At 39.8% G+C, this 25,055-nt stretch overlaps 1 protein-coding gene across 2 annotated transcripts in view; it reads left to right on the top strand.

Annotated features, from left to right (window-relative positions):
* The window catches only part of akap6 (A kinase (PRKA) anchor protein 6), a 115,777-nt gene that overhangs the window by 26,277 nt on the left and 64,445 nt on the right, over positions 1-25,055 (top strand). For both annotated transcript variants that reach the window (XM_028438918.1, XM_028438917.1), the window contains exons 11-13: positions 2,247-2,369; positions 9,390-9,486; positions 10,584-10,774. In XM_028438918.1, the coding sequence (XP_028294719.1) occupies positions 2,247-2,369; positions 9,390-9,486; positions 10,584-10,774 (411 nt within the window). The remainder of the gene's footprint in view (positions 1-2,246; positions 2,370-9,389; positions 9,487-10,583; positions 10,775-25,055) is intronic.

Here is a 25,055-nt window from a genome sequence, read left to right as displayed (position 1 = left end):
TGTCTTTACGCCGCTCTACACAACAGATTTAAAATGAATGAAATCCTACAAAATAGGTTTTAGTACATAAAAAAATCTTCTTGTAGTGACACTCGGCTCGTGTTCATTTCTTGTATCACCGCGTAAACCGAATCTTTAACACCACGTTTTGGAAGCGAGCAACGAGACATGACAACCTCCTTCTGCCTTTAAACTTTTTAGTTGCATAAATAAAACAAAGTTACAATGTCTGAAGCACGGTCAAAAGATTATGTTGCTTCCATCACATATTCGGCTGAAAACAAATACGATTGATGTACGCTACATAGTCAGCAAATATGAACCATTTTTAACATCCTTAAATTATGCATTTTATACAAATATACAACATAAAAATTATGATAAACTTAAACTTAACATTCTGAAAAATCCTAATATTTAAACACAAATATTACTATTATTAAAATAGTATCTTTATGGCCCTTACACTTCTTTCTGTGTGTGTGTTTGCCTCTGGTATTATTAATCATGATATTGATATATACTTCATATGTAAAGGACTGGTATGAAGAATATTTTATACAGTATTTATTTATATATGATATCAATCTATTATTTATTTGTGCTATTTATTTTTCTTTCATATATTTTTATGTCCTTTTATATGTGTATTAGATATTTCTCCTTTCAAAGCTCTGCTATCCTTTTCCTCCACTTTAAACTCCTCCTTTGATCCGTCTGCAGCGAGGTGGACTCGGTGTAAGAATCAATGCAGGATCAGAAGGATTCTCACTGTTTCTAACACACTCTGATCTTCTGTGATCAGCTGTTCTTCTGTCTGTCAGTAGGTGGCAGTGTTTCTCCACTTCTCTTCATACTGAGGGAAGGAGTGCAGTTTGACTTCATCACTGTTCTCTTTCTTCAACACATTCACTGTTCGCTCTGTCCTTTTTCATTTGTGTCTCCACCTTTTTTTTTTTTTTTTTTTTTTTTGTGCACTGTTTTATTTACACTTGATTTTAACCCTCTGGGGTGTAAGGACAGAGTCTCTGTTTGATCTCGACTCAAATATAAACTTAAGATGTCAAACAGCCTACCAGTTACTAAATGGTAGTAATAATCAATGTAAAACAGTTTATGTGATAAATAAAGTTTTGTTTTTAAATCTCGCTGTCGCAATGCGGAGCAGAAAAATTGGTTTGGAAAAAGCTGCCTGCAAAAGAACACCAACAAATCTTTTCTTTTGGGGTCGAATAACATTAGAAATAAATAAAAAATAATAATAAATGATAAATCATGATGCACTGCATTTAGTCATTTTAACCTGATAGCTGTATAGACGCCTAATGCATTTCCTGCATTGTAATGTAAATAAATGTAAACATGTATTTATATCAGTATCAGTATATCAGTATTTAAAAATCATGCGCTTCTATTTTTTAGTGAGCAAAATATTTTTTGTTCTACTCTAATCTACTATATATCGTGTTGTGTGCATTGACTTTTTAAAATGTATTATAACACCAATCCATTTTCCAACCCGCTTGCTCATTTGCAGGGCGGCAGGAAATACACACTTTTTTATTGAAATTAATTTTTCAAAATAAAACATTAACATCAAACTGAAATAGCTGAACAATTATTTGTGATACTGAAAAGAGAAACCTGTAACGTCTAAGGTTATCTCCCTCATTTTGATGTAAATAACTGTACAAGCATTTGCTTCTTGCAATTATTTGCAATTAATAAACGGCATTTGTATTTTAAAGTGATAAAAAATGTTTTGTTGACAAGGTAGTTTAGTTTGCATTTCACAATAAAACAACCTTTATTTGATTTGGATTTTATATTTTTTGTGTGGTTTTTGGTCAAAAATATATTAATGTAGTGCATTAAAATGTAAAGACAACCGTACAATCTGACACATGAAGCTCTGCTGAAAAGAATGATACTAATGATGGCAAGAAAAGCAGTTTTCAGGGAGAATTATGAGGATGAAATCATTTTTAAAAAGTGTAATTATGAGCAACATACCCTGAGGAATGCCCTCCCAGACCTCTTTTAGTCCTGTCTTTTAATATATGTTGTGTTTTATTTATTTATTTATTTATTTTTAATCCTGTAGCACTTTGACATTTGGTATCAAATGTAAAGTGCATTACAAATAAAATGTATTATTACTATTATTAGGTCCCCTAAAGGTTAAAAACCAGAGCATTTTGTGTATGAGTCTATCTAATAGTGTGCGTTTTTTCTTGTGTTTCCAGTGTTTTGTGCAACAGCTGGACAGTTTCATCCTGTGGCTGCAGGAGGCGCTGCAGAGCACAGAGAACTGGACTCAACCCAGACAAGAGGTGGACAGTCTGAGGATGTACCTAGATACACACCTGGTTAGAACACACACACACACACACATTCCTTGGGACTTTTTCTGACAGTCTGTGCAGCGGCCGTTTCATATTTCCTCCGAACACCGTCATGTTGTTGGTGTTTTTTCAGGTGACAGATAAGGAGACTTGGAGATGTTTCCCTCCCACTGGGAATCTTTGCGTTCCATGTATTGCAGATGGTAAATGTGCCATTAGATAAACGTCTCCTTCACATCTTTCAGGGCCTTTTTAGACAGTCTGTGCAGCACACGTTTCATATGTTATCTAAACACGCCATTTTTGGCAACCTTTTATTAACCAGATAGGAAATATGCCATTGTCGGCCCCGTAATCATCGAGCATCCCAAGTTTTCAGGCAATGTTTTTTTTTTTTTTTCACGCTCGCTCTCTCACTCTCTCTTCTTCTCCTCCTTGATTGGTTTATTTTCTGACCATCTGCCCGGCCGTGCTCTCGGTTCGTCCCTGCTTTGTTTTTATCTCTCTCACTTTGCAACAGTCTGTCTTTGTCTTCTTTTGTTCATTTAATCAAACACAAGAGAAACACTGTGTGTGTGTGTGTGTGTGTGTGTGTGTGTGTGTGTGTGTGTGTGTGTGTGTGTGTGTGTGTGTGTGTGTGTGTGTGTGTGTGTGTGTGTGTGTGTGTGTGTGTGTGTGTGTGTGTGTGTGCAGTATCTCTCTGAAGAAACACACGCACACAATTGAGAAGCACTTTGACAATTACCCACACGGTTTATGGCAAACATATGGGCTTCACACACACACACACACACACGGCTCACAAAAGCACTCACATGTCGGTCCGTGTATCGCTATTTGCATACAAGCTTACATTTTCAGCTCATACAAGCAACGGCATGTGTTTTGGCGCAGACACACACGTACACACACGCGCACACACACAGTAGTATTATTTGCATACATTTGCATGTTCCTCGACAGCTTTCAAAATCAGTATCTTCATATCCATCCCTGCAGAATCCTAACTGCTCTGTGCGATTGTGTGTGTATGTGTGTGCGTTTGTTTGTTTACACTTGTCGACTTTGTTGTTGTGGCCAGCAGCACTGATGTTAGCCACGGTTAGCTTCAATTAGAAATTGCGGAGCCTTAATTGGCACGTCTCGTTAAATAAAGTAAAAGAAGGATGAAAAGGCATTGGTAATAAGACTTTGAACCGATGTGTGTGCACGTGCCTTTGTGTGTGTGTGCTTTAGGTTTTTGCCAAAACATTATGACCCCCTTGCCTGATACAGCGTAGTTTCTCCTTTTCAAAAAATAATCGTCATGTTTCAGTCTGTGCAGCGGCTGTTTTATATTCCTTTTAAATGCTCCTTCATTGTTTTTGTTGTTTTGTGTGTTTGTGTAGTCATGTTGTGTGTCATGTTTTGAATTTTTACAAGTTCGGGACAAGGATATTTGAAGATTAATCTTTTTGTTCCTCGTGTTGCAGACATTAAAATGTCACTGATAAAAGAAATTAAGAAATGTGTCGTTATCGGCCAATTAATTGTCAGACCAAAATTTATCGTTTATCAGCAGTGTGGCTTTTTAACATACGCGTGCACACACACACACACGCGCGCACACAGCTCCAGGGGTAGCAGTATGTGAGTGAAAGTGTGTGTGTTTTAAGGCACGTGGAACGAATAAACACAGATCCTTCCGGAACCCGAGGGACATTAGTGAGGCCAGCACACAAACATGCTCACACACACACACAGGCTGCTCTTTGTAAGGCATTGAGAGATGGCGGCCTATGAAAGGCCTATTGATTGGCTCTGATGGGCGATCCAGGCCTTTGAATCCCATTAACAGCAGCTACTGCTGGTAAACAGGGAGGGGGGGGGTAATAGTGAATCGGGGGTAATAATAACAGCGAGTGGGGGGTGAGAGTGCAGGCAGGCGGGGCTTATAGACTTAAAGAGGTGTAATATCAAGTGAGAGATCGCCACACCGACATCCACTGATCTTCAGCTGTGACTGGAAACATTTCACTTTACATCATTCACCAGTTTTTACTAATTACTAGTCTTACTTAAAACTACACGACTTGTAAAAAAGCATTCTATCGTGTCATCATTGCAAGGCCATTTTTTGTCTATTGTATCATAAACTATATATATATATATATATATAAATAAATTGGATTTAAGCACAACAGACATCTAATGTTTTAAAAGCTCTTTTAGTCATGAGATGTTACTGTCTGTGACGTCACACCGTGCGCATCAGCAAGCAAAAACTTGATAAATCCACCTTTGGGCTCCAGTGTGTGAACCTAATATATGTTTTTTATTGAAAACATAATGAGTGTCGAAAATGAGAGCAGAAAAGTTAACATTCTATTACTTTAAACTGAAGTGTTGGTTGTACTTCATTCAAATAAAATGTGAATACATTTGACAATAAATAGTGTTTACTTGTTTGTTTATGTCTATAATACATATATAGACGATTCTCTTTTAAACATCAGGAATCTATGAAAGCTCACATGTACTCTCCAGTATCGAGGTATTTATTCCACTCACACTGGTTGAATTATTATTTTGGCTAAAAAGTTACTGAATTAATTTAAGTCACGGAATTGTTTTGATTGAATCGTTCAAAATTAACCAATGTCATCCTTCAATCAAATCGGCAACAGCAAATCACAATTTGGATAGAATTGTTGATAAATTAATCGTTACACCCTTCCTTTGCATCTGTGACAAATCTATTTTTTATAGGTCTGTGACAAAAGACATCAGATATCAGCCGTAGAAGTAAGATGTGTTGGTTATTGGTTTAGTTGGAATAAAGTTAAACCCATATTGGTGCATTACTGGTTAATATTGTATGATGAAGATGGGAAGTGAAGAAGAGGAGAAAGTGTAAAATATGTTGGAATGACGGTCACATTTTACTGTTTCTCTCTCTGAAGATAACGGAAGACAATTAGATAATCATTATTACAAAGACTGATCGGATCGTGTGTGTGTATAGTTGTGTGTGTTCAGACAGTGTCAATGTCAAACCTCAATGTCAGGCGGGCGTCTGCGCTGGTAAAAAGCTAAACGACATTAGTTCCTCTTCTGACGGGTCTGACGCGGTGCTCCGGGCTAATATGCTAATGCTAACAGCTAATGTGATCAGGTGAGCTTTGAAGCGGCTCGACTCTCGACCCGCTTTGCCATGCTATGCTAATGTGAGCAAGGAGCTCCAACATTTAAGCTCACCAAAAATAAACCTTTGAATGTTGCACTTAGTCATTCATCCAAACCTTGGTTCGACCTCAAATAACGTTTATATTTTCCAGAAAATTATTAATAGAAAAACTAACAAAACTACAACAAGTATTAGTATTTACATGAGTATTTCACCGTGTTTACATGAATCTGAACCTTGTCAGAAACCAGTCACAAAACAACATGGTCACTAGATGAACATATACAGTACACCAACTTGTACAAACACTTATTGTCTGAAATGAGTCACACAATAACATGATCACTAGTCTCCTTAAAAATAAATTCTATATAGCTATATAAATCCAAGCCATTATTATTGTTATTATAAAAGATGACATAATTGTGATTCAAACCATGACACAGTTGGTCTGGACGCTTAGTGTGATCAAAGTTTGGCAAAGTCCCCCTAAAGATAAAGGAGAAGGACGGGGGAGACATTTGAACTGTTTTAGGATGTTTCAGTGGTTTAGATGAACGTTTGTGTTGGATCACACCGCTCACTCAGCGAGCACACACAAGATGCTGATTGACACAAAGCACATACACACCTTGTGGTACACACTGACTGTGGCTGCTGTGAGTCTCTCTCTCAGATATAAATACATCCGTGCAGCGTCTTATTACGGCCTGCTCGTCTTATCACGCTGTGATTGATGCTCGGCTGTTCTGCTCTTATCGATTCTGCGCTCTGCGTGTATTAAAGGGAGGAAACCGAGCCCGATGGCTGCAGAAATACGATCGCTCCGTGATAGCCTGGCTAATCTGCACTGCCTAATTCAGGCTAACGCATGCAGTCACAGCGTGTTTTCCGCAGCGCTGATAGATGTATTTTATGTTTATTAGCTGTGAGGCGTCGCAGCAGCTTATCGGGAGATGAAGTGCTGCAGAACGGCCTCCGAGTCTGTAAAACCACTCAATCAGCGCTGAGATTGGGAGTCGTTTAGGGCGGGTAATGACTGCGGCGCAGACGGCCTGGGTTTGATTTGGATAATGTGGATGTATGATTGTGTTTACAAAGTGATCCTTTATTGTTTATCTGAAATCAAACACACTCTTTCCTCCAGCTCAAAGCAGAACCCATCAAATATTGAAAGCTGTGTATTATTATTATTATTATTTTACTTTATTTATTCAGCGTCCTCCTCCAATCATAAAGTCAGCAGTTTCTGAATATTTTAATTAAATAAAACCACTTTGGACGAACACGTTACTTTTACGTACTGTTCCGTTGTCTGACCCTTATCATGATTGATCTGGGTCTCAGGTAGGCCTGGGCCGAAAACAGATTTTGCTGGACGATATATTGTCCCACAAATTATTGCGATATTATTGTGGACATTTTTTTTTAGACCAAACTAACCACTAATGTAATGATAACATATCATAAAAATGCAAGTACACCCTTTAAAATGCAAACAATTGTGTGTATTTTTCATTAGTATTTTTTACCATTGTAATTAGAATGTCAAGAACTAACAAACAATTAAAATAAAATGGACTCTAAGTCTCTGTTAGCAAAAAAATGTACTTTAATAAATATCACAAACAAAAACTGAAAAATTGACACTTTCTGTTAAGAAACAAAAAGGCGTCAAATGCAAAACCACACACAACCAAAGCAATAAATAACATGGTTTATCAAGTCTCTTCCATAAAACAAAATTGCACTTGCAATAAATATTCAACATTGAGGCACAGAGGTATATAGTTGTACATTCCTTAACAGGTAACACTTCCAATCCAGTTAGAACTTTTGTAAACAAAAATGCTAGCTGCCCCGCCTCCCCCGTTTCATTTTGTTCTGTTTTTATTCAGTCTTAGCCCCGCTTGGCATCCCTGCTTCTGCTTCCGATCACACTGCTTCTGTCTCCTCCGCTGGCGGACATCGCTGGTACAAGGCTCCGCTGCTCCACAGGCCGCTGGGTGTAGCTGGCGTAGCAATATGAAGCTACTTAGTAGGTCCAGAGTTACCGCATCTACCGGACTATAACTGTTTGATTTACCTAAATCTAAGATTGCCTGGCGGTGGAATACTATTTTAGCTGCAGATTCACTGCAAAATTATTAGAACTGACTGAGTTATCTGCTGTTTAATATCTGTTGCTAACACTAGCCCCTGCAGCCGACAGGCGCGCCGCCAAATACGCATGCATATGGCAATATATAGAGGCCGACAAACTTACAGAGTTAATTTTCATTTACCGTCCAGTTAATTGATTTATCGATTATCGGCCCAGGCCTAGTCTCAGGTACCAGATCCACAGTAGAGAGGCACAGATGATTTTGTTGCCACTTCCACCTGCTCCTCTGGTAGGATCTCAAGGGATTTCCAGGCCAGTCAAGAGATACTGTATAATCTTAGCAGCGTATCCGAGACGGTGCTCGACGTATCCTCCCAGCTGGACATCCCTAGCACACCTCCCTAGGGAATCACATCAGCAACAACTCTACTCTGTGGTTCTCTGGGATGACAGAGCCTTCACCTTACCTCCCGGCTGAGCCTGGCCACCCTGCGGAGAAAACTCAGTTCAGCTGCTTGTAACCATGATCCAAAGTTCATAACAGAGAGCTTAGCCTTCAGGCTTAGCTCTCTCTTCACCAGCATGGACTCCTTAAGCGTCCGCATAACAGCAGATGCCGCTCTGATTTGCTGCTCTATCCTATTCTCACTCATGAGTAAGACCCTGAAATACTTAAACTTCTCCACTTGGGGCAAGACCTCTATCTTAACCATTGCCTTAGACTTCAAGGTGCTGATCTTCATGCCATCCACTTCACACTTGGCTACAAACTGTCCCAGCAAGAGCCAAAGGTCATTGTTCAATGGAGCCAATTGGACATAATCTTCAAAACACCTGAATGACCATTAGTAAAGGGCCATTTGCCCCAAATTGCTGTAGCACCCCTACAGGATGTTTTTAGAGACACGGTTACAAGCCAAATTAACTAAACACACGTGGACTGGTTGGGCAAACTCCCTTGCTACCCTTCCCAGGGTGATGGGGATAAGGAGCTGGTCCACAGTTCCATGACCAGGATGAAAACCATTGCTTCTCCTTAAACAAGATTTGACTCGACTGGACTTTCCTCTCCAGTGCCTTGGAGTATACCTTACCAGAGGCTGGGAAATGTGATCCCCTCGTAGTTGGAACATATCCTCTCGACCTCCTTCTTAATAATGGGGAGTCCCACCCCTGGTTTGCCACTCCACAGGGACGTGTGGGCCATGAGAGCCCTACAATAAGCAAAGTTCAGCGATTTCTGCCCCAAAGTTTGGACAACCCTACCCCAGACGTCAGTGCTCTGGTTCTCTAACAGAATACTTGTTGGTGAGAAGTTTTCCTTCTACTGACAAAATAAATCTCCAGTGGATGTCAGCAGCTCCCCATCTTTACCTTAGGAACTGGAAGCACACTATTAGAGAATCAGATCAACCATGCTCTGGAGGCCACTTTTTCCACCTGGTGACTCCTTTCACCTTTGGTACCCAACAGCGGGTTCAGGGATTACCGCTTGGTTTTGGTTTCCTGTCTGTCTGTTGGTCATAGATTCCTGTTTGTTTCAAATCACCCCATCATTTTTTTCTCAGTGAGTACCTTTGGTTTTGGGTAACCTTTGATTCGTACTTTGTTTGTTTCGATCTTTATTTTTTTGAATGGATTTGAGTTAGAGCCAACTCCAGCTCTGCTTCATCTCTTGACTCTAACTTTCACTGACCCCTGACAGAAAACAGACCAATACAAAATAAACAAACACTGAAGTGAGCTGATTCTCGTGCGTTTCCTCTTGTTTCAGAGCTTTAAGTTAAACGTGGAGAGTCACGGCACTCTGAAGGAAAATATCATGGAGGAAGGAAAAGAGCTGCTGGCTGCCATCGGCTCCCAACACTCTGGTACACACACACACACACACACTGAAAAACACACACACACTGAAACACACACAATAAAGATCCTTCGTGCGCCATTAATTTTTAATGTTTGGATTAGCAGAGTGACCTTCAGAGAGGAAAACCTGTGAATGAAGGAGAAACAGCACAAAGAACTGAAAAAACATGATTTTAAACATTTACAGTTAAAAACTGATCCCAAGCTGAGATCAAACCCACCTACAGTAGACATCACTGCTCCAAACAGCTCCAAGTTTGTGTAAAATGGGTTTAAATCAGGGTGCTAACATTTGATCTACATTCAAAACATGAGTTCACCAGAATATCTTTGTACTTGATGAGATTTAGCCAATCACCAAAATATGCAGTTATGGTAAATAACACAGTATAGGCTGCAGTTTTGATCCAAAATCTTAGAACATTTGAACAATCAGGCAAAAAAGGAACTAAAAACAACCATAAAACATCTGCAAAATGTACAAATAACCAAACAAAAAGATCTATGAGAAATAAGCCAGAAATGTGAGAAAAAGAAAATAAATCATATTAAAAAAACAAACACTAAAAATGAGAGAAAAAGTGCAAAAAATATTTAAAGAAACCAGATGAAAGACAAATGGAAAACAAAGAAATCTAACAAAAATGAAAACATACAAAAAAAATGAAATATACAAAAAAGTACAAAAGTCTGAAAAAAAGAAAAACATTAAAAAAAAAAAAACACTTGTTAAAAGAGAGGCAAGTAGAGAAAGAGTGTGAAAAACCTACAAAAAAAACAGTAAAGAACTAACTGAAGAAAATAGATGTTTTATCCTAGTAGTAAAAACCTTAAAAGTCAATCAGATTTAAATTAGTAAACACATAGAATAGATGCCCACTACACATCTCTAAAACTATACAGCCTTCAACTTAACCAATCCATCAAAACAGAACTCCGACTCACTTTCAGATCCCAACCCAGGAGTTAAGAACCTCTGTTGTGAATGCTGTATTCCTCTCATTGATTTGTCACTTTTGTGAAAGCATTTTCGCCTGCAAGGACCTTCACTTTTTTCTCGGTTTGACCTTCTGAACCATCACGTCTCCTCTGCATGTTGCAGGTTTGAAGGAAATCCTACTCATGGTTTCCAGCCAGTGGGATCAGCTGCAGAGGCAGATCCGCCGCCAGCACGCCTGGATGCTCCGCGCCCTGCGCTGCATCCAGGCCCGCCTCTTCTACACCAGCCAGTCGCACCAGTTCTTCAAACCACAGAGCGAGCCGTCAGCCAATTGCCAGCCAGAAAACCTCAAGGTAAGAAAAACAGACGGTTTCTTAATCTCCGCTTGGAGATTACTGAGAATCTTCATATTCCTCAATTACCTCTGTGAGGATTCATGTTTATTGGTTACACACACACACACACACACACACACACACACACACACACACACACACACATACACACACACACACACACACACACGCACACACGTTCAAAGTCCTGCAAAATTTCAAGAAAAACAAATTAAGTAAAACAAGTACAAAGTCAAAAAACTAAAATAAATAAGCAATCACACAAGCAAAATACTAATAACAGTAAAAAGAGAGAATCATTCACTTAATGTACGAATTAACTTAAGAATAAAAAAAGAAACAACAAATAAAGACAAACCACAGAAGAGACAAACTCACCAATGAACCAAAAACAGACAAATGATAGAACAAAAACAACTGACTACTAAATAAATAAAGAGATGAAAAAATTGACGAGTAAACAAAAGAACAAAATAATGAAAGAACAGACGAACAAAAGAATAAAAAGACAGATGGAATGAACAAAAACAAAACAATGAATGAATGAAAGGAGGTACAACCAATAGAAGACATAAAATCATTTAAAAGCATGAGTAATTTAATATAGAAATATACTAAAAATCAGAAACATCATTGACAAACAAGTTAACAGGGAACAAAAGGAGTACTGAATGTACAGAAATGACCAAACGAAAGCTTGAAAAAAACAGCCTATAGGAGATAAAATATAGGATGAACAATTTACAAGACATTTGTAGTTCTAAACTATCAACGATCAAAGATATGATCCAGAACAAACTGAGAGAGAACTTTAAAGGAGAACTTTGCAATTGCTTTTGCCGAGTTTACCTGAACTCTCTTGAAGTTTGTCTTTTTTAGATTCATTGTTCGTCCGTATGAATTAGACATGACGTGAATAATTGAAAACCTCACAGATGTGGGAGAAACGCGCTGTTTGTGTGTGTTTGTGTTGTTGAGCCACCGACAGCAATAATTCAGCAGGTTCACACCTCAGCCTGTTGTTTGGAGGCTTCACGGATCAAAGCTTTAAGTGCAGACGCAGATTCACACGGATAATGAAGGGACTGTTAATGTGCTGCGGCCAAGCAGCTAATGGACACACACGCACGCATACACACACACACACACACACACACACACACACACACACACACACACACACACACACACACACACACACACAAATACACGCTCACTCTGAGGCCTTCGCAGGAACAACACACACACAGAGGTGGTTGGCGGTTAATGGCTGTCACCGTTGACTGATCACAGTGATCAGGCTGCTGCAGCGCTAATTACAGCTAAACAATGTGAAAACAACTCCAGTCAGGTCTGCAAAGGAGGAAAACAAGATGAACGCGAGCAGTTGGAAACAAGACACAAGCAAAGTGAAAGAAAAGCAACGAATGAAAGGATGAAGTCATGTTAAAGGACTTTAAACTTTACATCAAGTGTAAATCTTTACATGTAGTGTAAAACAAGCTGTAACGTTTACATTAAGGGCCTGTACTACGAACCTGGATACATATTTTTGGGATATCTCTTTGTTAGCGGGCTTCACTTAACCCAGTGCTTTTCAAAGTGTGTGGAGTGGGACAGGTGGGGTCGAGACAAACGGAAGGATCGTCTTAAAAAACTTTCTTCATTGACATCAAAGATCATTAAGACTACTAAACGCCTTCACACAAGGAAAATAATAATGAGAAGCCTAAACATGTAGCAGAAATTAAAAGAGTATTAAATTGTTTTACTGCATTAGATATGCAACCTGGGAAAAAAATGTAAGGTGGAACTACAGCGCAAAAATAATGTCGGCATGTGAAGTGGAGCGGAACAATAAACAAACGTTCATCCGCTGACAAATATGGATACATTTGTGACAAGGGTTACAAAAGTTTGTGTGCCAGCGCCCTCACACAGGATAGACAGGCCGGGTCATCAAAAAGCAAACCACAAAGAAAATATGAAAGCTATCTTTGTCCTGGAATCCCGGCGTCAGTGTTTTCAAGCATTTTAGCACAGATTGCAAACAATGTTTAATTATTTCCTGTATTTTGGACTACTGCACTTTTACATTTGTTTTTTATGGAGGTAAATAGTTTGATTTAGTTCATAATATTTGATTTATTGATGATGTTACTTATTCCCTGTTGGTTCATTACATTTAAAAATGTGTTATTTGTCAGGATTAATTGGGGGGCAAGGGCGCAGTTGGGGCTTGAAAGTTCACCTTTGTTCAAAGTGGAAAATACTCAAAAAAGTTTGAGAACCATTAACTTAACCAAACATCCTCAATCCCAGAGTCGCTGTACTACATCTGTACAGAGTGTGTCCTCGCTGACATGAATAAATGAATGAATGAATGAATTAATTAGTGCGCGGCTACAGAGGGCGTCCCAAGCAGCCTCCATCAGCTGACAAAATCTATACCTTTCCTATAAGATGTCATTGAGGAAATGAAAAGATTGCATCTATCCATAAAAATACTCTCTGTTCTAAGCATAACTGTAAGATTCGTGCACCAACCAGGATCTTCTAAGAATGGGCTGGTCATTTTCAAAGTGAACTGATTGGTCAGGAGGCAGGACTTAACTGCTTGCTCAGATCTTAGATTCAACTTAACCTGGTCCTGACCAGGTTAGCCATTTAGCATAGGACAGCACACAGAATAATTCCTGAAAGTTAGTGCGATAAGAGGAAATCTACCTTCGTAGTACAGGCTCCAAGTGTAAAACAAGCTGTAAACTTTACATCTAGTGTAAAACAATCTTAAACAAGAGTACTCTGAGGGGCAGATTCACTAAGATCTAAAATGAAGGGTGGTCAGCCAGTTATGTCCCTAAATCCTTTGGTGACGAAGTTTCCTCACCTGCTGCAAGGAATTCACTAAGATTGCAGCAATAATTAATGCACGTGCAGAAGTGGTGGAGACCGTCCTATTTAAACGAGCATTATGCTGTTTCAATGTGGAGACGTGAGTGCACAGAACCACACAATGACATTTGAGGAAGTTAAATTGGAGACATATGGGCTTCTCTGTCTGCTGCACAAACACTTAATAATGGAGAAAACTAAATAAACAAATAAAGATGTTTAAAAAACAAAACAACTTTAAAACTTAATTATATTTAGTATATTTTTTCCCCCTAATTTAATGTGGCTGCTCCATCAGGTCCTGTAACTTTGCACTAATCAGTCCATGAAAAATAGGCAAATTTGGACAGAAACTGTCCCATTGATCTGCCATTGATTTGAGTTAATGCAGCAACACAGTCTGTCAATCAGTCTGCACCATTTGAAGATGAGCTACTGACCATCATCCATCAGGTCTGAGTTCCAGTAGCGCTATGCATCACACTCTCATATGTGAACACTGTGCCATCACTGCGTAAATTACTCATCAGATCAGCTGATTCTGGCCTGATGCTCCTTCCATCAACGCAACATCAGAGTTTGACGTCAAAACTTCCCTGGAGCGTTGCGTCACCGCAAACAGTTCCAAGTTTGATCAGTTGCATTGCGCCCACTGCATTAATTTATTTGCATTATTTATTTTGCACCCCTTAAAAGATCTGAAAGACATATTCATCAGAGGGAAACGTGCTAAATGGATTGAGGGTGCATTCTGACGCGCTGAAGACACGCAGACCTGATTCCCTGGAGTTTGTACTCCTTAGTAGCGCGTGGAGTGACGTTTGCACACGTTTTAATACCCCTAAACCTTTAGTGAATCCGCCCCAGAGAGCGCAAAGCTCTGCCCAGTTTAGAGACGCAAAGTTACCAGCAGGTGGTGCTGTAGAAGGGTTAGTTCTGGATACTGTATCCACAAACCAAACTCTTTCTTCATTTTAACATATCGGCACACCAAATTTCATTTAATTTGTTTAGAACTTTTTTGAGATGTCCAGCTAACAAATATCAACAATAACAGACGGAGGGACGGACAGACAAACACCGGTGGAAGCATTACTTCCTTGGTGGATGTAAATATGCAGTTTTAAGTTTGTTTTACACCCTGCACGCTAAAAAAGAAAAAAGTTGTGAAAAGTGGAGGAAATGTTTACAAAATGTCAAAAATCCACAAAATAAGTCCAAAATAAAAATACCAAAAATCAAACAATGACAGCCAAATTACTTACAAAAAATACTAAAAAGATACAAAAAGACAGAAAAATGACTACAAAACCAGAAAAATAATAGCAATAATATAAAAACGACTTAAAAAACAAAGAAAACTACATCAATCATTAAACAATACTTTTAAAAGACAATATGAATAGAATTACACAGAAAAGCAAAAGAACTTATAAAATACACAAAACAATCACAAAAATGACTTAAAAAAACTTCAAAAAGCCACAAAAGGACAAAAAAGATGCACAAAAATAGTGAAGTGTAAATGTAGCTTTGAACCTTGTTTTGTCAACGATCTGACGGCCTGATGGTGTTCTGTGGGAATTAGGAATTATTTGTAGCGTAAAAGTGTTTCTTTCCTGGCTGATCATTATCAACTGTAGCTCGTTAATGACCGTCAGGCGTAATTACTGACACACACAAACACACACACGCACACACACACAGAATGTGGGAGTTTGAGGTCAGACAAGGTCGTTGTATGTGTGAGGCGGTCAGAAGAAAATGTATGTGTGTGTGTGTGTGTGTGTGTGCAGCAGTGCTCATGTGTGTATGTGCGCACGCGTGAACATATCCAACCTTGACTAAAGGGCAAAATAAAAGGGCAAATTGGAATAAATTTATCAAATTATGAAGCCTCGTGCAATATTTATAAGCCGCTATTCATTAGCAGAGATTAAATACCAACTTGTATCAATAATTCATCTCCTTGATCCTTGTTTTCAGCGCAATTAAGAGCCGACTCCACGTATTTCACGTGGTTGGCAGTTGGCCGTTGTCTGCTCGGACACGTTCACCTGCAGCCACTCTCAGCTCTGCTTTTTAAAGATGTGCATAAGATCCTCTCTCAGCCAATCAGAGAGCTCTACGGGTTGTCCAAACCTCCTTCAGGAGCGACATTAGGGATTACATGTTTTTGAGAGTTTTGTTATTTTAAAGAAATACTGTAGTATGTCTTTTATTATCAAAGATCATCAATTCACTATTAACTGAAATGAAACCAAGTATTTACAGTAATACTGAAAAACTGTCTCTACCACATCATTCAGACCTTTTACTTTTAGTTTATGCAGTGGCCGTTTATTATTCCGTGTGTCTGATGCAGTTTTTTGTGCTTTTGTGTCTTTATGTTGTTGTTTTTTTGGTCCTTTTTTGTCTTTAAAACACTCCTATTATACATTACACATTTTACACTTGGGGTCGTTCTGACCCCAGGGATATTTGCCTCCAGAAAATTATTTTCAGAAAATTTCAGGCACTTTGTTTATTTGTTGAATACATAAATAACTGTTTGATATTGAAACCGTGACCTGTTCTCTAGCGCCCCCATCCGGCCAAACCTTTGAATTAGAATTCATTTTATTTGAATAGTTTTCATCCAAATCTCCTCAAATTTACTACAACCTTAATGACCACAAGAGTATGAACCCTATTGGTTGTGGTGATGATATGACTTTTCCTGCAGGTCAAACTTTCAGTTTTAGAGTTAGTGTATCTTGAAACTCTTTCATCTAAATATTTTCTAATTTAGATATCAGTTCTACTTTGGCAGATATGAGTAGTAGGTCACACACACACACACACACACACACACACACACACATATTCATGCCCATGATGTGGGAAAGTTCTCATGAGAATATTGTGTTTTGTGTTTTTCCGTGTACGGTATAACTTTGTTGCCAATCCACATCTCTCAGGGCTGTTTCAGACAGTCTGTGCAATGGCCTTTTCACACACTTTCCAAACGCTGCAAGTTATAGAGCTTCTCTTCAAGTGAGGGATGAATTGAGGAAACATGAAGATCACTGAAAGCAAATAAAAACTGATGAGCATCATTCTTCACACTAACAGTCCATACAGGCCTGTTGTTTTCATCCCACAGAAACTGACCAACTCATTTCATCGGCCTTCTCACGCCTTCGCTTTAAATCCTAGTGGACCTTTACGTTCTCTTCTCTGTCTTCCCGCGTTCTTCCATTCATCACGCCTTCCTCGGCTCTTCATCTGGAGAGCTGCGATTCATATAAATGTCAGGAAATATCAGAGCGGAGGTGCCGGGATTAGGAGATACACTGATACCAGCAAATACAAGGCTCTGACCATACAAGCCACACCGAGGATTAACACACACACACACACACACACATACACACACACACACCTCCATGTTAGAGGGGTTTCCAACATATGAGAGCAACATATGTGTGACTCGTGTCGCTGCATTTTAAAAGATTCGTCTTGCATGTGTGAGTAGGGCTTTGTTGCATATCCAGGACGAGGTGAAGGCAAACCAATGTTTGTGTGTTTTCTCAACATACACACACACAACACAGACGACACACACGCTCACACACTGACTGATAAAGACAGAGAGCGACAGTGGTAGAAAGGTGTTTAATATGAGTGTGAATGCAGTGGAATATTCAGCAGCTTAGCAGGATTTGTCTGTCACATCACAAACGCACACACACGCACAGACACCCAGACACACACACAGACGACATGGAGAAATCGCTCGTTCCACCACAGATTTGTCATACACGCTGCATCAGGAACACTGTTTCATCAAATCTGGCAATAGTAGATAATAAAAGTTTCAGCCACACAATTTTATCCCATAAAATGTATTTTCAAGCCACATTTCTTACCAAACAGATTTTAACATGTACCTATTAAGATCCATAAATCATTAAGGCAGATTATCATTTTTAAATGTAAAATAATGTATAACTATACAGAACATATTGATATAATATTTTCTTTGCATTCAGTTTGTAATCCAGTCCATAATCAAATCTTTAATCAAGTCTGTAATTTAGAGCAAGAATGTGACACAAAAGGTTCAGTGTCTTCTTATATCATAAAGTTAGTGTGAAAAAGATTTACAGAATGTGTCTGACTGGGTGGAGCCCAGTTATTTAAATCTTCTGCTTTGGACTGGTTCCTGACAGCCTTGAAACTGGATTGTGGTCATCCTGTAGTAAAAACTGTGAGATGAGTTGTCACTGACTGTAGATCAGATGGAGCAGCTGGCGGCCTGGGGGCCACAAGTGGCCACATTGGTCTCATTTGAGCGACCCTCAAAGTAAATGCAACGAAATGAGATGAACCTACCACAAAAATACACAAAATTGAATCCAAAAACACAATACAACCAGAACAGACAGAATGACTGAAATATATACAAAATGCACACAGACATACAGAAAATAATGACAAAAACACACTAAATTATAGAACAAAATACAAAATGACTCAAAAAACACTCATACAGAAATATAAAAAAAACTGAGAAATATGAAACTACCACAGAAATGCACAAAAATGAATCCAAAAACACGATATAATAAAAAATACACAGAATGACAACAAAAATACACAAAACAACACACAACTTGTTCTTTCCTATATTGATGTTCATACTGTTCATTTTTCTAAATGGTGGCATTAGTGTCACATTTTTGTTTAATAAAGGTTTTCCATCGCTGCTGTAGATGTTGGCATCAGTTGGTCATAATTTTATGGCTGACCAGCGTTAGTATTAGACTAACTGTTTAATAAGTATATATTAACAAACATTCTGACATCGTCTGTATAGAGGGAAACCTTTTCTTGGTTTTTGAGCTCTCTTTCTGCTCCTTTTTCAGATTTTTCGGATATTGTTCGCTTTTGAAGTTTGTGTATTTTCCATCAGCCTTGAGGACTACACACACACACACACACTCACACACACACAGCAGGGATCATAATGTAATGGCTGATGAGTGTATACAGAGGTCTTTACACAAAGCTTAGTGTTCCTCATCGTCATGTTTTCTCTTTTGCCGTCACATCAGAGCACACACACACGGACACAAGCGCACACACACACACACACATACACCTTTCTGTTTCAGGAGAGTGGAACGCACCAATTTCCCCTGAGGGCGAGAGGAGGGCGAGGTGATGGACTGAGATTAGGCCGAACCGTGTCCAACGGGACCAGCCGTTGGATACAAATCCTATTAGAAAGCTCGTGCAAACAACACACACACATGCACAAACACACCCACGCACACACACACCGGGTCAGGTGTGCATCGTGTCACACGGTGAACTTAACACTTCAAAGAACACACAACACAAAAAACGTGCAGCCCATGCATTAATTTTTAAATCTGAAACCCAAAAAGTGTGTGCGGGTGTGTGTGCGTGCGTGTGTGTGTGTGTGTGTGTGTGTGTGTCTGTGTCTGTCTGTCTTATCACTGTAGCTGGTGGAGACAGCTTGATGGCCTGGGGCCTGTGTTTCACCTTCAGACCACACAGAGGAGGAGGAGGAGGAGGAGGTGCTCTCCTTTTTCCTCTTCATTTTTTTTCTCTGATGAAAAACTCAAACCCCGTTACTTCAACCCTCCGGACTGAGGAGTCACATGACTGCGTTATGATGATGTCTTTATTTTAACTGAACTCAAAGATAAAAACTTTGTGTTTTTTAAACCGTGTGATTATTCCAGGTGAAACAGAGGGATGACTCTTGGGAAAGTACAGGTTACTGCTCTAGAGCTGCTCATATTTATCACTGATTTCTCTGCTTACTAATGAATGTATAAAACTAAAAAAAAAATCCTGCATAACAACAATATTTATTTTCCATTAAATTTCATTTAAAACTAGCTTTCATAGTAATTCTGTTTTAAACTGTCTGCATTTATATGTACATTTATTTGACCTAGTATTAGATCTAATCATAGGCATTTAATTATTTAACCACTTATTATTATTATTTGACCAAAGCTTTCCTTAATAGATTTTCATGCATTTTGTAATTTAGTTTTCATATTTTTGCACTTCTTATTTATTTATTTTTAATTTCTCTCTCTCTCTCTCTCTCTCTCTCACACACACACACACATGCACTTTGTTTCTATAATGTAGTTTCACATTTTTATCTTTTGCTTTTAACAAATTATGAATGTTTTTTTTTTTTTTGTTTTTTTCCAACCAGTTTTTTGTTTTCAAGCATATACAGTTTCTGTTTTGTACCTAAAATTAAATCTAAAAATATTATAATTCACACAACAAGGCAGCCCTCCTTCCCTATGGAGCGGACGATTTTCATAACGTTGCCCAACTTGAGCAGAACTGGAGTGGAGAGAACTTTTCTGCTGCCGTGTGACACAAACACCTTCCAGCTTGGAGAGTTATCATGTCCCAGGCGACCTGGAAAAGCAGCCTTGCAGATCCTAAACCGAGGATTAGCACCGACATCTTGATAAAGAGTCACGGATGCGGTTAGACGAATTCCACAAACTTCCTATTTAAGGGGAATTTATGCACAGGAGCTGCTCTGATTGGCTCCATCAGGTATCAGGCAAGAATCCAAGTCTGATTTATAGAGCTGGAAATATCCCGGAGTCATTATTTAAATCAGCCAGACAAGCCACTCTGCATGTTCAGGAGGCTCATGTTCTCCCCAGATTCCTGTTTGGACCTTATCCTCCTCTACTTATGTGCGCCCCCTACAGGACCCTCAGTGTTTGGCTATAAAAATATAAACATACACCATAGTAATGAGGGTTTTTGGAAAATGTTTATTATGTCTTCATATTATGGTTCATGTTCATCAAAAACACACAAAAGTAAAGTAAATTGGACAAAATGACTCTGAAAACACACAAAAGGCAAAGAAAATAAAAACAGCAAAAACAAATATACACAAAATAACCCCGAAATGACAAAAATAAAAACCACTAAACACTAGATACACAAAATGGCAAACAACTCAAAAATATTACCAAAAACCCAATAGAAGCACAAAATCAAACTGTCCAGTGGATGTTTCATATTCCTTCCAAACACTGTCATGTTTTGTCATCTCATCAGTGATGTGTGAATTTTTATGTTGACTGGGTTGATTTTGGAGATCCTTACCGTGTAAATGAGATGTTAATTGAAGCTTTTCTGTTCAACAAAGTTGAGCAGGACAAAGTTCTTCAGTTACAGACGGTGTGTGTTTTGCGTGACATGGAAAGCTAATGTCGTTAATTATCACCAATAATCTGTGAAACGACTAAATTAACAGCTCCGCCATCACTCTCGGTCAGCGGCTCTGTAGCCGTCTCCTCTCCTCCTTCCCACCTGCAACACCTTTAACGGCTAAATGAAATATGCTAATAGCTGCTGCCGATCCCAATAAGAAATAATTAACGCTGTCTGCTCTGCAGGTATTAGCATGCCAAAGCAGTCCCAAATGTAATTCATAAAGGGACTTTTTAAAAAAGGCAGCCGGCTCTTTCTGTGTCTTTGCCGGCGGCAAACAGACACGGAGCGGGAGAACTGTTAGCAGAAACGTCGCGCTTTTAATTTTTCCTTCTTGATATTCCTCAAATATTTAATTACAGGCAAAGTGTGTGAAGTGTTTTCAGAGGCTGCAGATGGTTTTATGTTAAACATGATCACTACGAGAAGGTAATGAGAAAAGAGTTATTTGGAAGAATGTTTCAGTAGAAATTTAGGTTTCATCACAAACACTGAAAGCACAAAGTTAACCTTGTGGGGACCTTCTTTTACCTTTTAATAGTGAATGAAGATGTGGATGGATGATGGATATGGGATGGTTAATGGATGGATGGAAGGATGTAGGATGGATTGATGATGAAGCATGATCGATGGATGTACACTACCTTGCAGTCAAAAGTTTGGACAAACATTCTCAATTATTAGAAATGAAAAGGTGGTTGTGTATGAATGGGTATCCAATGTATGATGGATGAATGATGATGAATGATGGACAATAGATGGTGGATGGATGCTGGATGGATGCTGTGATGGATGGATGACAAAGTAGTCTCTCTCTCTTTCTCTCTCTCTCTCTCTTAGTGAGCAGTGAATCAGTAAATCAGTGAATCACAAATCAGGTCATTGTGGTGCAGCTCGTACATCATGAAGCTTCAGACACTTTTATGGTGAGCAGATTGGCTTTAAGGCTGCTGATGACTGTGTGTGTGTGTGTGTGTGTGTGTGTGTGTGTGTGTGTGTGTGTGTGTGTGTGTGTGTGTGTGTGTGTGTGTGTGTGTGTGTGTGTGTGTGTGTGTGTGTGTGTGTGTGTGTGTGTGTGTGTGTGTGTGCGCGAGCGACTAAAGAGTTGCACCAAAGCAGTGGAAGCCAGGAGAATAAGCATGGTGTTCTCCACTGAACCTCATTTTGGAGAACATCCTGTTCTTTCAGTGGGAAGGGAATAAAAGCAAATCAGAGTCACCTCCAGCTGAGGTGTTAACATACTGGAAAGGCATATGGCATGCCTGATTGACTAGTGGACCTACGAGTTCATTGCAGCAACCTCCCTGAACAAGAGCCAGTAACCATCTGAATTTGACATTAGGGAACGAGTGTCAAAGATGAATAGCTGAACAACACCAGGACCTGAAATGATCCATCCATACTGGCAAAAAAAGCTAACTGCACTCCGGGAAGTACTAGCAGCGCACCCCAACCAGCTGTTGAGGAATGGGACTAACCAAGAATTGCTGACTCAAGAGAGGACAGTGATGATCCAAACAACCACTGGCCAATAACCTGGAAGAACATGGGTGCTCCTGTCTGGCACATCAGTCAGTACATTAGCGAGTCAAAGAAATTAATTGGCAGTAGCACCAGGGGAGCCAAACACCAGCTACTGGTGGGCAGAGCAAAAGCTTCAGATTGCAAGTGTTGGAAGAACAACCTGTGCACTGTCTGGGTTGACTACAAGAAAGCTAATGACTCATTGTCACACACATGGATACTGGAGTGTTCGGAACTGTACATGATCAAAAGCACAATAACTGCCTCATAAATAACTCCATCGGAATGTGGAAGACTACCCAAGAGGCAAACCCAAAGCCTATTGCCCAGGTCAAAAACAAGTGTGGCATGTACCACTGCTGTTCTGCATAGTCCTTAACTCCCTCAGTCAGATCATCAAGGAGATTGGCTATGGATTCTAATTCCTCAGTCACTTGCTCCACATGGCTGACATCAAGTTGTATTCTAATAATAAGCTGTTCAAAGAGGTCTTCTGAAATGGTGCAGAACATAGTGACAGGGTATAAGGTACAGGGAGGATCAGCCTACATGGAGAGGACAACCAAATGGCTGGGATGGTGTACAAGAACATCTGTACCCAGTATGGACTAGAAGCTACCTCTGGTAGTTGAGAACATCAGGGCTAAGATCATGTCAGACTTCAGCTTCCAAACTGACAAACAGCTGCTGGCTAACCAAGCAGATATAGTGGTTCTTGACGAGCAGAGGGCAGTGGTCTTAGATGTGGAGATACCAGCTGACTGCAACATCAGGAAGAAGGAACACAAGAGAGTGGAACAGTACCAAGGGCTCAAAAAACAGCTGGAGTGGATGTGGAAGCTCAAAGCCCCTATGTTCCCTGTAGTTGTAGGCACACTTCAGAGGTGACCCCCAAACTGGGAGAGTTGCTCCAATAGATTCCAAGAATAACATCTGAAGCCCAGTAGTGTGCACTGCTAGAAATGGCTAAGATACTGCACAGAACCCTCAAACTTCCAGGCCTCTGGTAGGGGGTTGTGCTTGGGGAAGACAAGCACACCACCCCAAGAGGGTGAGATAATTTATTTTTACTATATATAGATATATTACACACATATGTTTTAGTAGCCAATTTCCCCAACACTGGACGTGGTCCTTGCTAACCCAGTCTACGTCTAAGCCGGTAATACTCATTATCTTTCAAATCTGAGGTAGTATTAAGGGTCTTGCCTAAGAACCCTTACTGAATGATGGTCGCCCCAGCCTGGCTGAACCTTGGCCCACCGTATGTAGGTCCAACATCCTACCGCTGTCCTATCTTATCAACAAAAGGACATCACCACCTCTGATTGGACATTAATCTGCCAATCGACTTCTGTTCCAGTGCTCTAATTGGTGGAGAGCAATGGAAGTTGAGAAAATGATGAAATCAAAAAGATTGTTTAGGGATCCTCAGAAGGGCATAAAGATGTTTGATCCAAATATCCCTCACTGTTCAGAACTTCTACTTGTTCTCACAAAATTTCAAACTCCTCGCTCAGGATTTGCAGCACAAATTTAACGCCATATCCCACAGCTCATAAAACATCACACCTCCAACCTCCCAGGCTTCCTCTGAGTGTGTGTAACTCACACACAGCAGAGCAGAGAGCAGCATCCACGGTTAATTACAGTTTCATGACCCCCCCTCACAGTAAATCCAGTCCTCTGGGCTTAGAGGCGGAGCCTGAGAGGGGTTGGGGGGTAGATGAGAAGGCACTGAGAAATGGCGGCGGCATGTGGTGCGTTCGTGTGCACGCAGCGAAAGTGGAGAGTGTTTATTTAGTATTTATTCTGCACTTCATCATCTCTCCTCCGCTAATCCACAGGATGCTGTACGCATCGCTAACCACGACGTATCGCTAACCTCAGCCCTGATCACAGAGTGTGTGTGTGTGTGAGACTGTGTGTGTTTGTGTGACTGTGTGTGAGTGAGAGAATGATGTCTATCCCACCATCTGAAACCTTGTTAAATATTCATTGACAATTATTCCGCTTTGACCAAGGAGTTGGATGAATCTGCTGCAGAGAATGTGTGTGTGTCTGTGCGGGAGTGTGTGTCTGCCTCCGTGTGTGTGGAAAGATGAAAGTGTAGGAAAATAGAGGTCTGTCTTTGTAAAATTATGATAAATGACTTGCGTGTAAAGTCTTCAAATGACAAACCACCGATTGGCAGACAACACACACACACACTCGCACACCCCACACACATGTTCATTGAGCATGCCTCGGTGAGTGTATTAAATATTAATGCACAATTAATAACATCCCAATAAGACTATTCAAACCTTTAAGTGGACCTGATAACTTAGCCCCGCCCCCTTATTTCTTGACCCTGCACAGCCAGTACCGCTACCTGCTAAGCTAACCCAAACATGTGGGAATGCCCGCATGGATAAGGAAACTGGAAGACAAATCTTTGAGTTTGACGCACATTTACTGTCTGAATGCGTCAAACTCAAAGATTTGTCTTCCAGTTTCCTTATCCTCACCTGGACAGATATACAACAAAAATGTCTCTTCCATTTGGGTGACCATATATTGATTTCCAAAAAAGAGG

This window comes from Gouania willdenowi, chromosome 22 (genome assembly GCF_900634775.1).
Source record: "Gouania willdenowi chromosome 22, fGouWil2.1, whole genome shotgun sequence".
Taxonomy (NCBI): domain Eukaryota; kingdom Metazoa; phylum Chordata; class Actinopteri; order Blenniiformes; family Gobiesocidae; genus Gouania; species Gouania willdenowi.
This window is presented reverse-complemented; position numbering and strand designations above follow the sequence as displayed.